This window comes from Trichosurus vulpecula, chromosome X (assembly GCF_011100635.1).
Source record: "Trichosurus vulpecula isolate mTriVul1 chromosome X, mTriVul1.pri, whole genome shotgun sequence".
NCBI lineage: Eukaryota > Metazoa > Chordata > Mammalia > Diprotodontia > Phalangeridae > Trichosurus > Trichosurus vulpecula.
Window position 1 is genome coordinate 22,722,155 of NC_050582.1, and position 15,394 is coordinate 22,737,548.

General features: G+C 38.5%; 1 protein-coding gene across 1 annotated transcript in view; it reads left to right on the plus strand.

The window, feature by feature from the left end:
* The window catches only part of BRWD3 (bromodomain and WD repeat domain containing 3), a 126,983-nt gene that overhangs the window by 83,010 nt on the left and 28,579 nt on the right, over nt 1–15,394 (plus strand). The window contains exons 22-27 of the mRNA XM_036740187.1: nt 476–552; nt 992–1,169; nt 1,882–1,998; nt 5,250–5,357; nt 7,740–7,864; nt 8,815–8,897. Of these exons, the coding sequence (XP_036596082.1) occupies nt 476–552; nt 992–1,169; nt 1,882–1,998; nt 5,250–5,357; nt 7,740–7,864; nt 8,815–8,897 (688 nt within the window). The remainder of the gene's footprint in view (nt 1–475; nt 553–991; nt 1,170–1,881; nt 1,999–5,249; nt 5,358–7,739; nt 7,865–8,814; nt 8,898–15,394) is intronic.

Below are 15,394 nucleotides of genomic sequence, written 5' to 3' on the forward strand. Positions count from 1 at the left end.
TTCCACCCTGGTATAAATTAATTTTCAGTTATAATTACTAAGAGCATCTCTTAGTGTAAGCCAGTGTGATGGTTAAAACAAAATAAAAGTCCAAGAATGTGCCCTCAGAGTCCATCCAAGCCTAATAATTTGTTAAGATGTATTAAAATAATATTAAACATCAAATCAGGAATCTGAAGTCAATTGGATCAGTCAACCATCCCAGGAAATGTGGTACCTAACCTTGCTTGGAAGTGGGCATCTTCAGGGTTGCAGCTTGGGAGTTATTGTGAAGTGATGCAGTTTTCCATGTTCTCAATGTTTCTCGGGGATGAAATCTCACATAAGCAAACTTGAAATTGCATTCTGCTCCAAATGTTCTCTGATATATCAACCACATTGGAACAAATTGGGGTTTTCAAAACACACATTGTAGCAGAACTGACCGAGCTATCCTAAGAGAAATGGTGAAGACTTGATTTGATTGTGATTGCAGGAAGAAGAGACTGGAGGCACCAGCGATGCATCTGCAGATGATGTTGTAGCCGAGTGGCAAATGGAAAGCTCCTCCAGGTACTTGTAACTATGTTTGTTCCAAATTCTTCTTTAACTTTGTTGAAAAGTCTGGAAAGTTTCATGCATCTGCTGAAATACAAATTAAAATACCGTGTGTCTCAGCAGTACACATATGAATCATATTTCAATCTCAGCAGACACCTTGGGAGTGATATTTGAGATGATACTAATTTTTATTTAGAAAGTCTCTGATCGGAACCTATTTCAGCAGCCAGTCACACTGCTATGTGGATCCTCTTAGCTGCCATATCTTTTTTTTTTAATCAGAAAGCATCTTACTACAAATAATTTCAAGAATACAGTAAAAAATTTTCTCTTCATGCTAGCACAAATGCCCACTATGCATACGTTTTAAAAATGAACATGTCAAATTTAAATGCAAACCAAACCATTGCTTTTCATTACTAAGCTCTTTGTACATTTGTTTTATTTGCAGTGATTCATCAAGTGATTATTCTGATTGGACAGCAGATGCTGGAATTAATCTGCAACCTCCAAAGAGACAAACCAGACAGACAACACGGAAAATATGTATCAGCTCTGAGGAAGAAAATTTGAAGGATGCTAAATCACTAGAAGAAAAGAAAAATAAGCCGAAACAGACAAGAAAAAAGGTCTGGAATTTGAGGGCTGAATTTTTGGTCTTTAATATGTTTTAGGTTCTGAAAGACTAAATGGATTTAAAATTCACTTCGTGATAACATATAACCTACTTTTAGACAGTGTTTTTTTCCCCTGTTCTCTAAAGGCAGTTTTTATTCTTTGGATTGTTTTAAGTTGTCATGCAGAATTATAACATATTCAGATAGCGTGAATCTTGTCTCTAATAATCTGGAATTTATGTAAATGTTTTTACCTCTGTGGAAAAGTAGCAAAAAGTACATTTTTTTGTTTCATTTCAATTTTGTTTTGTTTCTTCAGTGACAGTTTTATTTATCATTTGTAGCTTTTCCTGGTGATAAAGTGTGATCTCTCTATTTCTTTGAATCTAAAATTCTATAGCTAAGCATTCTGTTGCTGCTTTCGTTGATAGATTGAGATCTAGCATCAACAAAAACATTGTGGATTGCATTTGATTTCATGTACTATCATAGAACAACAATACTTGTATTAAAGATATGGCGTATATTTCAAAATGATTAGTACTTCTTGCTTTAGTTCAGGTAGCACCTGAAAGACTCATTGTCAGGAAAGTTTTTATTAATTCTTGAAAGGAAATGTTTGCAAATGAAATGTTAGGCTACACTATGGACCAGCTATGTTTAACGTTTGATTTGTTATTGTCCATGTATTTATGACTATAGATATCTCAATTTTATTTTTAAGAAACCTAGCGGACTGCCTGCTGTAACAGGTGAACCCAGTGAAGAGTGGCTTGCACCCCAGTGGATCTTGGATACCATCCCACGCCGTTCCCCATTAGTTCCACAGATGGGAGATGAGGTGATTCATTGTTTTCTCTAATGTCTTCACTTCTAATAGTTGAATTGAAAAGATATTTGTAAGTGCACACAAGAGAACAAAAGGAAAGGCAGAAAGACTCAGAAAGTTTTGAAATTTACATTGTGAATTTACAAAGAAAAGCAAGATATGGACAGATTTGCAGTTTCTTATACAGTTCTCTTTTTCTATTCCATGTTTATGGAAATGCCCATTTTATTGGGTGTTAGTTGAGAATAAAAATTATAACGTTTTTTTTTAATTTAAAAGCAGCTGTTGCAATTTGATCCTAAATGCAAGTTTTAATTCTGGAAGAACAGCATTTTTCAGAACATCATCAGCATAATTGGAAAAGTAATAAAAAAAAAACCCAAAAACCACTCCTTCCTTTTGGGGATTTTATTGAATAAATTAATGAGTGTAGTTAACCATATTCATAATTGGCTTGTATAAAATTTATGAAATCTTTCTAAACAAGAAGTGATAGCTCTTAATTTCTTCATGAAAATTGTGATGTTATCTCTGAAGCACCAGAAGGTTTGTATAGTTTCTACAACATGTTAGTGAAATCTCCAACATGTTAGGTGATTGCTGGCTGGTCATTTATTGGATAGGAAAGACAATCTGTTGCCTAAAGTGTACTTCAAGCCTTTCCACCCAGGCAGAACTTTGGGAGAGCTTATGTTCGCTGGCTTGGAAGATTCTGGGTTACTACCACACCGTTAGGAGACAGCTGAGGACAACTTTTGTTGAACAAGGAAATGTTGAAAGTATCAATACTTTCGTAATGTTAGAACCTATTTGCAAGACTGCATTTAGTAAATTAGATGTGTCAGAGTACTTAAACACATATTACATCTTTGCCAAACATCAGTTTTCATTGTTTAAATATTTCGTGTAGTGCTAAAGGTCCAAGAACCCTAGAATTTTTTGACCATTTTACAAATACTGACAGAACTCTTGGTTTTCTTAATGAGAGACCTTGTTCTACCTGCAGTGGAGTCGATATCCTGCTGTCTAATACATTACTGTAGGAACTGAAGCCCTTCCATTTTTGTCACATAGGAAGACATTAAGCCATTGCAGCAAAATAGAAAAGCAGCTCATAGGCTTTTGTCAGAAAAACCAACGGAGGGGGCAGCAGAGGTGGCAGTGTCATGCCTAAAGGCAATGAGAACCATCACTGAATGGGCTACTTGATCATCTCCATTTGCAGTTCTCATGATGCTTTGGGAGATCCATGAAGTTAGTCATGTTTTTGTACCAACATGTTGCCAAGGTTGAAGAAGTAGAAGAATTCTATGAAGAACTTGACAGCTTACTCCTAACCGATATTTTCACTTTTTAAATTCAAATTTTATTTATTATGAACTTAACAAATATGGATAGTTTACCCTAGTAACAAGTGCCCTTGTCTCTGTCCACTTCCAAACTTCTTTTTTAATATTTATTTCATTTAATGTTTCATTATTCAGTTCTTGGCATCAGTATCTCAATTCTCCTCTTCCCTTGTAACAAATGAGTACAGTCAAGCAAATTCACACATTGCCTGTGTCCTCCCAACCAATTCCACACACTTTGCTACTTGGTGACATCAAGGAAGAGGTAGATATAGGGGACTGTGGTGAAAGGTATGTCGAAGTATGTGGTTTGAGAATAAATAATATAGAGGGCAAATGATTGAAGATTACCCAGCATCCTCATTGCTGCATGCCGTGCAGACTTTTTTAAGATTGCCCAAAAGCCCTGGGTGTAGCAAACTCTGAAGAACTTCAATGAACTCCTATGTTAGACCAAAAAAATAACTGATTACCGATGTGGTAGTTATTTTTGAACTAGTCAGATCAACTGATCAGAGCAAAGGTCAAATTTCGGGTCAAGTTGTATGAAAGACTAATGATTAAAAAGCACCACATACAATCCCAGTATACTCGATCTGACCAAGCTGCTGTTATTAGTGCTGTGTCTATAGTCAAGTAGATGTTTGATAATTACCGATTGATTCTGAAATGAGAAATAGATGAATGTCAAAACTAGCTTTATTACCATTTCTTTGACAAGTTTGACTGATTAACGTTCACAAGGAGACCAAAAGAAACCCAAGAAACCACTTTAACCAGCAAGCAATGTCTCCTTGCAAATAAAAATGGCAGCTAAGGATAGCACTAGATGAAAGTACAAACTCAGTGGTGGGGGAAAATGAGTATGTAGAAACTTTACATTAGCCTTAACTGAGCCATTTCTCCCCACAAGTATTTTTTATAGGTGAAAATCAAAAGAGAACAGCTAACTGATCTCCCAAACATATCCATGTGAGCGTGTTCACATAATTGATAATAATATAAGAACCACATTTGGGTCTATCATTGTGTTGGATGGAAGTGGAAATAGCATTCAAGGAAATCAAGGTGGGAAAAGAAGCTGGACCTGACCCAATATGCCCAGAAAACATCCCTGCTAGAGAGGACATATTTTCAAGCCACTTAGGGATAGATTTTCAAGATATCTCAAAGAAGGGTGAATTCCAAAAGAAACAAGCATGATCATGGTATTAATAACCCAAACAAAACAAAACAAACCTGTTGTGGTAGAGATTATCCAAATTTGGGTAACTACTGATCCATGTGCCTAATTCCTTTAAATTCTAAATTCTATCCTTTTAGGTTTTTTTTTTAACTTTAAAGGTAATGCAGTTCCAAACTGTATAGGTCCTCATAATCGAAAATTAAGTTAACACTTAAATTACCCTTAGAAAGTAATAGCCACTACTTAAATTCTGTAGTTCTATAGTCTACCAATTTACACTGCTGGGCAGTTGAAGTTCTTCACTGGACTCTGTCTAGCTGTCTTATACGTGAGTGAAACCTCATCCCCTTTATTACTCTGAGTATAGCAAATATTCATTGCTAATGGTTGTGTGTTTGGAGGATGGCTTATATTACACATTGCAGATAATGTTGCAGGGAGTCGTGTGGGGAGATCTGACTTAATGAAAATTCACTTCTAGAATGGTTGTTAAATGGCTTGGTACTATGTTGTCTCTATCTTTATGTGTGTGAATGATTGCTGTTACCTAGGCATTAAATCCTTTTAAGTCATTCAGTTTCATTTTCCTCCTGTAGCACTTCTGTGCCAAGGATGAGCACTGAAGCATTTTTGGTGGGTGACAGAAACAGAAGGTGGTATTTGTCAGAGTTTGGCTGTATAGAATTTCAAAATGACATTTTATTTAGTACCTTTCTTTTCTCCCTTAGCTTATATATTTTAGGCAAGGCCATGAAGCTTATGTGCGGGCTGTAAGAAAAGCAAAAATATACAGTGTTAATTTACAGAAACAGCCATGGAACAAAATGGACCTCAGGGTAAGGTTACCGAGTTCACGAATCTATGTCTTTGAAGTACCCTTGCAAATGAATTAAACAATTTATTGCCTTGGAAGACTTAGCAACTTGTTGGGCTTTGTTTGTTGTTCTTAACTCCTGCCTGGACTCTTGCAGTAGTGTCCTTATTTCCAACTTCTCTCCCTTCCACACAGCAAGGTAGGTGGTACTTGTAAAACACAGGGTATATCCTGTCACTCCTACACAGAATATATAGTGGCTCCCCAGTCCTTTCCCAGTTGGACTCTAACCTACTTCTGCAAGCCGAGTTTCATGTTCCTCCTATTCACGTACTCAGCATCCCCAGTAAACTGGTGGGCTAGCCCTTTGTAACCTTATCTCTACTTCCGTGAATTTATTTGTGACTTTCTCTCTCATTCCGTGCATTTATTTGTGACCTTCTCTCTCCTTTCGTGAATTTATTTGTAACTTTCTCTCTCTTTCCGTGCACTTATTTGCACCATTCTTGGAATACACTTTCTATACCCTCCCACCTTGGGGAAGTCCTAGTTATAGTTCAGGTTTAAACTGTAGTGGGGAAATTGCTGGATTTGGAGTTAGGAAGGCCTGAGATTAAATCCTGCCTCAGACACTCACTAGCTCTTTGACCCTGAGGAAGTCACCCTTTCTCAGCCTCAGTTTCTTCATCTGCAAAATAGAGAAAATAATAGTACCTACCTCATAAGGCTATTGTTAGGATCAAATTAGTTAACATGTAAAGTGCCTAGAGTGCTTGGCGTTTCCTCAGTCTATGTACATGTTTTATCCCCTCAAAAGAATGTAAGCTCCTTGAGGGCGCTTAATCAGTAGTTGTTGAATTTCCTGACTAGTGCTCACATTTATAGAGCTTGTATTGATATGTGCCAAGCACTGTGGTTACAAATATTGGGGTTACACATGTAAAATAAGCAAGAGTAGGCCCTCCCTTCAAGGATCAGAGATGGCTGGGCCCTGCCAGCCCCATCATAGCTGAGGGGCTGGGGCAGACTCCAAGGTAGTGGTGGAGAGAAGGTGGAGGGAACAGTCCGTGTAGAGTCAACATGACACAGAGTTGTCCGGACAGTGACATATGGCACCCAGATTTGAATTGAAGGTGGTGTGTCATGTTTCCAGTTTGTCATTTAATTTTTTTTAGTTGTCATCTGGTTTTTCCTGCTGCCTGACCTAGTGGGAGCATCAGCAGTAAAAAGGAAGTTCAGAAGTGAGAGGAGCATTTAGGTGAAAGATGATGGTGGTGGTTATGATGGGAGCTCGCTTTTATAGAGCACTTGAAGGTATACCTAGTGCTTTACAAAGATGATCTGTTTTGATCCTCACAACAACTCACAAGTTGGCGCTGTTTTCGTCACCATTTTATAGTCGAGGAAACAGGCTGAGAGAAGTTCAAGGTTATGTCATTAGAATGAACCTTGTGCCCATTTCCAATAATAATCACTGATGTTTGTGGGGTTCCACATATTTTACCAAGTCTTTGCAAGTAGGATATTTTTGACAGACCTTGACAACAGTTTGGATATGGGGAGTGAGTCATCAAGGCTGACCCCTAAGGTTGGGAGGCTGGGTGAATGGGAAGATGTGTTACCCTGCACAAGAATAGGGAACTTTAGGAAGAGAGAAGGACTCAGGACACAGGGGTGGGGAACCTGCTGCCTTGAGGTCACATGTGGCCTTCTAGGTCCTTGAGTATGGCATTTTGACTGAGTCCAAGTTTTATAGAACAAATCCTTTTATTAAGGGGATTTGTTCTGGGAAGTTTGGATTCACTCAAAGGGCCGAATTTGAGGACCTAAAGGGCCATGTATGGAAGTCAGAGGTCAGCAGAGAGGGTTAGAGCTGGATAAATAGAATCCTTTGCATAAAGATGGTCATTGAATCCATGAGGGCTGATGAGGTCATTAAGCAAGATCTCACATAGAGGGAGAAGAAAGCTTTGTGGAGCACCCACAGTTAGCTGGTATGACCTGGATGAAGATCCAGCAAAAAAGGCTGAGAAGGTGTTTTGTATGTCACTGATGCATTAGGAATATCTGTTGAATCGAAATCAGCCAATTTATCTCAGGAAGACAAGAGAAGAAGAGGTGTATTTTATTTTAGTAATAGAAATTTGGAAGGTGAGAAGGACATGGGGTGTTGGGCTGTGTAGTCAAGCCTTCCTCTACAGATTTAGAAATAGGACAAGAAGCTGCATTGAGTTCTTTGGACTCAACCATGTGCTTTTGCACATGGATGAGATTCCCCCTCACAGTTCATTCTAGCCCTATGATAGTAGAAAATGGGCTATTTACGGACTTTCCTCATGATAAAATAAGGTGTATATGTTATGCAGTTACATCAAGAAATATTTCTTTGGTCTCCTCTGAATAGGAACAAGAATTTGTGAAGACCGTGGGAATCAAATATGAAATTGGACCACCTACACTTTGCTGTTTGAAGCTCGCGTTTCTGGATCCCATCTCAGGCAAAATGACTGGAGAATCTTTTTCCATTAAGTAAGTAGCATACTCTGGTCATAGAATCTTTTTTTTTTTTGGCAAATTCAGCAAGAAGTTTTTATCAAACACCTTCACATATGCAGGATTGCTCCTCAATTGTAGTGTATTAGCAGAAATTCCCAAGACACAGTTCCTAGTCTTGAGCAGTATCCAGTCTTCTTGGAGACGTAGAGCATTGATGGCTCCCCTCATTCTTGGTGGCTTTTATTTTCATGGCCAAATTTTAAGGTTTTGGCAACTTAATTAGAACCTTAAGTTATGTTTAATGTGTTGCTAAACTTTTATCTGACCCTGTAAATTTAGTTTTAGTGGTAATTTTGTTAAGTGAATTGAGAGGAAAGTTTTATCACTTTTGAGTATGTTTAATAAGTTAGACAGAGCTGTCATCAAACAGCCCTTGGTATGCTTGGGGTGCAAAGTGAACACATTTTAGGAGTGCCTGCTTGTGTGTGCCTGGTGTACCTCATACCTCAAAGGACTTCCCTCCCAAGATACTTGGATTTCCTGCTTCTATGCCTTTGTATCTTTATATTGACAGCCTTGATATTGATAAGCCTTGAATGACTGGGAGCATATAGTTACGGCAGAACACCCGTGCGGTGTCTCTGCCTGGGAGCAGCCATCCAGTTCATCTTTGCCTGCCTCTGTGCCTTTTTCTGTAAAGTGGGGCTTATAATTCTGCCATTGCCTACTTTGTAAGGTTGTTATCAGCGAAAGGTTCAGGCACTAGCAAAATGAGAGTTTATTAGTATTGACTCTGTACTTTATGGGGATAGGGATTAGACTTAGGATTTCATTGGTACATGCCGTGAACTCTTTGGCATTTCACTGCAACTTACAGGATCAAAGAGTTGCCTACGCACTGAGAAGTTAAGGGCTTGCCCCAGGGTGTTCAGCCATTGTGTGGCATATTTATAGAAATACATAATTCTTTTTTTCCTACAAAGGTACCATGATATGCCAGATGTTATTGATTTCCTTGTTCTCCATCAGTTTTATAATGAAGCCAAAGAAAGGAACTGGCAGACTGGTAAGTAGATCTTTGCCACCTTTTATGGGCAGTACTTCAGGGTAAATAGATGGGTTTTTTATCATTGTTGCTAACTAATAGATCTCAGAAATGCATTTGTATTGGAGCAAAAGGGTGTGGTATTACTGGTGATAGCTTAAATGTAATTAACTAAAAAATTGCACCAGCTTATCATTTCCATTGCTTTTCAATTTGTTAATAAATAGTTAAAATGACCAGTACCCCTGAAGATGGGAGAATTGCCATGAGATGTATCCAGCAGAGTATTTTGATTCTGGCATTTGCAACAAAGGAAAGTTGAATGAAGTCGTAGGTTTCTCTCTATGACACAATTTCAGAAATTTAGGGATCACACCCATGTTTTCTGCGGCTCTAAGTCCATTAATTTCTGTCAGTCTTTTTTAGACCTCTTCATTTTTATTCTCTGCAACTCACAGCTTTATTAATAAGAATCCCATTGTGTAAAGAATGACTTCTTTTGGTCCTAAAGGTTCTTCTTTCAAACCAGAAATATTGTCATTCATCTAGACATTAATTGGTACACATTCTTTGTATTTTTAGTCTTGAATTTTGTCCATTTCATATGACCTAAATTACAAATGTATTTAAATCATCTAATTCAGGGGTTCTCTTAACCTTTCTTATATCATAGACTCTTTTGGCAAGGTGATGAAGCCTATCGATTATTTTTTTTTTGGGGTTAACAATCTCACTTTAATCAAACATACATATATAATTCACTTAGTTCAGGAGGAAAAGCCAGCACCCTGAACTTCAGAGCAAATATAAACAGAAATTACAAACAGAGACAATATAAACAGAGCAAATAACACAATTCAACAGACTGGCTTTGTCTGATCAAGACACCACATACATAGTTACCAAAAAGAGAAGCACCAACATCTGGGTTTTCTTCAAAGCCACGGGGCTCCTGTGGCTACCCAGAGTCTCCACATCAACACTCTTCCAGTGAGTGAGAGCCCCAAACAAAATGCTAGCCTCTGAGTTTACATACCCTTCTTAGGGCTCAAAGACTTCACAACAAATCATCAAAAGGCTGTGGGCCTGGAGCTTACTACCTAGTTAGCAAAAGGGTGTGGGCCGGGGGCTTTGCACCTAGTATGACTTAATCAAAAGCACTTGATTACCTTAGCATTCTTTTTTTTAATTTTAAATTTATTTATTTAACATATTTAGTTTTCAGCATTGATTTTCACAAGAGTTTGAATTATAAATTTTCTCCCCATTTCTACCCTCACCTCCACTCCAAGATGGAGTATATTCTGGTTGCCCTGTTCCCCAGTCAGCCCTTCCTTCTGTCACCCTACTCCCCTCCCATCCCCTTTTCCCTTCCTTTCTTGTAGGGGAAGATAAATTGCTATGCCCCACTGCCTGTGTATCTTATTTTCTAGTTGCATGCAAAAACTTTTTTTTTTGGTTTTTGAACATCTGTTTTTAAAACTTTGAGTTCCAAATTCTCTCCCCTCTTCCCTTCCTATCCACCCTCCCTAAGAAGTCAAGTAATTCAACATAGGCCACATGTGTATCATTATGTATAACCCTTCCACAATACTCATGTTGTGAAAGACTAACTATATTTTGCTCTTTCCCAACCCATCCCCCTTTATTGAATTTTCTCCCTTGACCCTGTCCCTTTTTGAAAGTGTTTGTTTTTGATTACCTCCACCCCCATTTGCCCTCCCCTCCATCATCCCCCCTTTTTTTATCTTCTTCCCTCTTCTTTCCTGTGGGGTAAGATACCCAATTGAGTATGTATGGTATTCCCTCCTCAGGTCAGATTTGATGAGAGCAAGATTCACTCATTCCCCCCTCACCTGCCCTCTCCCCTCCTCCCACAGAACTGCTTCCTCTTGCCACCTTTATGCGAGATAATCCACCCCATTCTATCTCTCCCTATCTCCCTTTCTCAATATATTCCTCTCTCATCCCTTAATTTGATTTTATTTCTTTTAGATATCTTCCCTTCATCTTCACCTCACCCTGTGCCCTCTCTCTCTCTCTCTCTCTCTCTCTCTCTCTCTCTGTCTCTCTCTCTCTCTCTCTCTCTCTCTCTCTCTCTATATATATATATATATATATATATATATATATATGCACATACATATATACATACATACACACATATACGTATATACATAAACATATATATATATATATGCATATTCCCTTCAGCTACCCTAATACTGAGGTCTCATGAATCATACACGTCCTCTTTCCATGTAGGAATGTAAACAAAACAGTTCAACTTTAGTAAGTCCCTTGCAATTTCTTTTTCTTGTTCTTTTTCTTGATTACCTTTTCATGCTTCTCTTAATTCTTGTGTTTGAAAGTCAAATTTTCTATTCAGCTCTGGTCTTTTCACTGAGAAAGCTTGAAAGTCCTCTATTTTATTGAAAGTCCATATTTTGCCTTGGAGCATGATACTCAGTTTTGCTGGGTAGGTGATTCTAGGTTTTAATCCTAGCTCCATTGACCTCTGGAATATTGTATTCCAAGCCCTTCGATCTCTTAATGTAGAAGCTGCCAGATCTTGGGTTATTCTGATTGGGTTTCCACAATACTCAAATTGTTTCTTTCTGGCTGTTTGCAGTATTTTCTTCTTGATCTGGGAGCTCTGGAATTTGGAGACAATATTCCTAGGAGATTTCTTTTTAGGATCTATTTGAGGAGGCGATCAGTGGATTCTTTCAATTTCTATTTTGCCCTCTGGCTCTAGAATATCAGGGCAGTTCTCCTTGATAATTTCTTGAAAGATGGTATCTAGGCTCTTTTTTTGATCAAGACTTTCAGGTAGTCCAATAATTTTTAAATTATCTCTCCTGGATCTATTTTCTAGGTCAGTGGTTTTTCCAGTGAGATATTTCACACTGTCTCTCATTTTTTCATTCCTTTGGTTCTGTTTTATAATATCCTGATTTCTCATAAAGTCACTAGCTTCCACTTGCTCCAATCTAATTTTTAAGGTAGTATTTTCTTCAGTGGTCTTTTGGACCTCCTTTTCCATTTGGCTAATTCTGCCTCTCAAGGCATTCTTCTCCTCATTGGCTTTTTGGAGCTCTTTTGCCATTTGAGTTAGTCTATTTTTTAAGGTGTTGTTTTCTTCTGTGTAATTTTCAGTATTTTTTTGGGTCTCCTTTAGCAAGTCATTGACTTGTTTTTTCATGGTTTTCTCGCATCCTTCTCATTTCTCTTCCCAATTTTTCCTCTGCTTCTCTAACTTGTTTTTCCAAATCCTTTTTGAGCTCTTCCATGGCCTGGGACCAGTTCATGTTTTTCTTGGAGGCTTTTGTCGTAGGCTCTTGCAGTTTGTTGACTTCTTTAGGCTGTATGTTTTGGTCTTCTTTGTCACCAAAGAAAGAATCCAAAGTCTGAGACTGAATCTGGGTGTGTTTTTGCTGCCTGAGCATATTCCCAACCAACTAACTTGACCCTTGAGTTTTTCAGTGGGGTATGACTGCTTGTAGACTAAAGAGTTCTATGTTCCACGTTTTGGGGGGATGCACCAGCTCTGCCATACCAGCACTCCTCCTTCCCCGAGAACCCCCAACTCGGACTGGACTTAGATCTTCAGCAGGCTGTGCACTCCTGCTCTGATGCACCACTTAATTCCTCCCACCAGGTGGGCCTGGGGCCGGAAGCAACTGCAGCTGTAGCTGCCCCACCTCCCTTGCCCCCGGGGTTGGTAGCCGAACCGGGAACTCCTTCAACTCCCACAGCTTTTCCCACTAACCTTCTCTGCTGTCTTTGGTGTTTGTGGGTTGAGAAGTCTGGTAACTGCTGCAGCTCACTGATTCAGGGCGCTAGGGCCTGTTCTGCCCGGCTCCTGGTCTGGTTGGTCCGCGCTGCTCATGCTGGGCTCTCCTCCACTCCGTTCCCAGCTGCCAGCTCCGTGTGGGGTAGACCTCACCCAGAGACCATCCAGACTGTCCTGGGCTGGAGTCCTGCTTCCCTCTGCTGTTTTGTAGGTTCTACAGTTCTAGAATTGGTTCAGAGCCATTTTTTATAGGTTTTTTGGAGGGACTTGGCGGGGAGCTCACGCTAGTCCCTGCTTTCCAGCTGCCATCTTGGCTCCGCCCCTTCCTATCGATTATTTTTAAGGTTAATATTTAAAAAGTAATTTAAGGAAATCCTGAATTTCTTTTAGAGATTAGTGAAAATAAAGATGCAGTTATTTTCCTATCCAAGTTTATAGCCCTTTGGAAATGTTGAATGCAATAAGACCTGTAGATCCCGGGTTAAGAACTCATGATCTTATGCAACCCCTTCTTTTGCCAGATTAGTGAACTGGAAACCAATAAAGTGAATCAGTTTGAACTGAACTCACAAAACAGCTCCACTGCCCTTGGGCTCATCCTATTAACCAATCAGTGAATCAGTCAACATTATTAAGAAGCCACTGTGTGCCCAGAACTGTGCTCATCACTGTTTTCTTTTCTCTGGAACTTCTCTAGTTCTATTGTGTTTTTTTTGAGTTGGTATAACCAAAGCTGCCCTCTTTATTCCAGGTGCAGATGAATAATTTCTATATAATTGGAGTTGGTAATAATAGTAATCATGTCACGCATTTTATTGTCCTTTCTGAACACAGGAGAATCTTGGGCCTTTGTTTTTGAACTTTTTTTTTTCTAACTGTTTTATCTGGTTACTCCAGATTTTTTGGCTTGGGTCGAAGCCAATGATGAAAAAGCAGATGCACCTTACCACATTGATGATACGTCCTCATGGAGATTCATTCTCTCTTGAAGTTTCACTCCTTTTTTTTTTTAACTTGAAATTTCACTGTCTAGAAGAGTTGAATGTTAACTCAAATGTCTGTGTATTTCCCTGTGTTGTCCTCCGTGGTCATTTATACAAGTTTTAAATCAGACTCTCCCTACCCATTCTTTACAGAAGGGGCCACCTACTTACCATGAATACTTTTCTATTCAGAGAACTATCCTATTCATCATTCCAACTTAGGAGCCAATTTCCTTTCTGTGAATAGTCCTTTCATTCTCAGAATTTTGGCATGAAACCAAATCGGAGTTTTGTTTTTTTTTTTTCAATCTGTGTAATTTATGCCCACTTGATTCCCCTGAGCTGAAACTTTTTGTTTTATTTCTTCAAATAGTAATTCCAAATGGATGTCGATACATACATATACAAGAAAACGCATATGTATGTGTGTTTGTATATAATCAGCAACAGACTGTATTGTTACAAATATATACACATACACACGTGTGTCAATGCATCCGTTTCAATGAAAAATGCTTGAATTCTACCTAAAGATGCTTGTAATTCCTTAATTTGTGGCAATTGCGTTCAGCTGGGAAGCTTTACGATAGTTTACAGAATGACTGATACGTAATTTTCACTAAGTATGGGATAATATATATATATATATATACACACACACATATATATACATATATATGTGTATATATGTATATGTATATATATAATCAGTCACATGCCAATTTGTACCTCTGCCACTGTCAACAACTGAACAGGACTAATTGTGTTTTGTGAACATATTTTCCCTCATTTTTTTGAAAATTTTTTTTCTATAATTGATATTTCCTAATATACTCATTCCCCATCCCCAGGAAAGAAATATAGTTTTAAGCAAAACCAAACGACAAAGGAACCAAATCTTGATCATATAAGCAGCATTCCATCTTGATCATATAAGCAGCATTCCTTACCTCCCTGCCACAATATAGAAGGAATTATGTTTCTTCTGCTTTTTTCTGGGCCCAAGATTGCTCATTACAATTAATTTTAGTTCCCAAACTTCTTTTAATATTAAGTGTTGGATATTACACCAAAATGAGAATCATCCTGGTCTTAAAACTTAAAACTGATTTTTTAGTTTAGTGGAAACCAAAGAGAGCAGTGTTTAATTGTAGATAGAGAACCAGACACAGAGCCAGGACAACCTGGATTCGAGTCTTACTTCTCCCATATAATGTACTAATTTGTATGACCCTGGGCAAATCACTTAATCCTTCAGTCAGTTCCCTAGTCAGCTCTTCTATAATCCTGTAAAAGTTGCAGGTTAGTTGTGATCTGAATTGGCAGAGAAAATTTCCTGGTAGCTTTCTCCACTGATTAACTTACAAGTCTGGACCCCTTTCCTCTTAAACCTGTCTCCGATAAAGGAATTCTGATGTTATGGAGGTTATCTGTGGTGTAATTTCCAGAGCACTACATTTGAAATCAGAAGGTTGGGTTCATATCCTAGCTCTCCCTCTTAACTTCCTGTGTCACTTGACTTGTCTGGGGTTCAGCTGCTTTGTTTTTCCAGTGAGGGTGTTGGCCTTGATGCCTTCTAAGGTTCCATCCAAATCCTAGGATTCTGTGATCTTCCAGCTCTTCTGGAAAGCATTTTTTTTTTTTTTGCTTTTTGGCAGGGCAGTTGGGGTTAAGTGACTTGCCCAAGGTCACACAGCTAGTACATGTGTCAATTGTCTGAGGCCGGATTTGAACTCAGG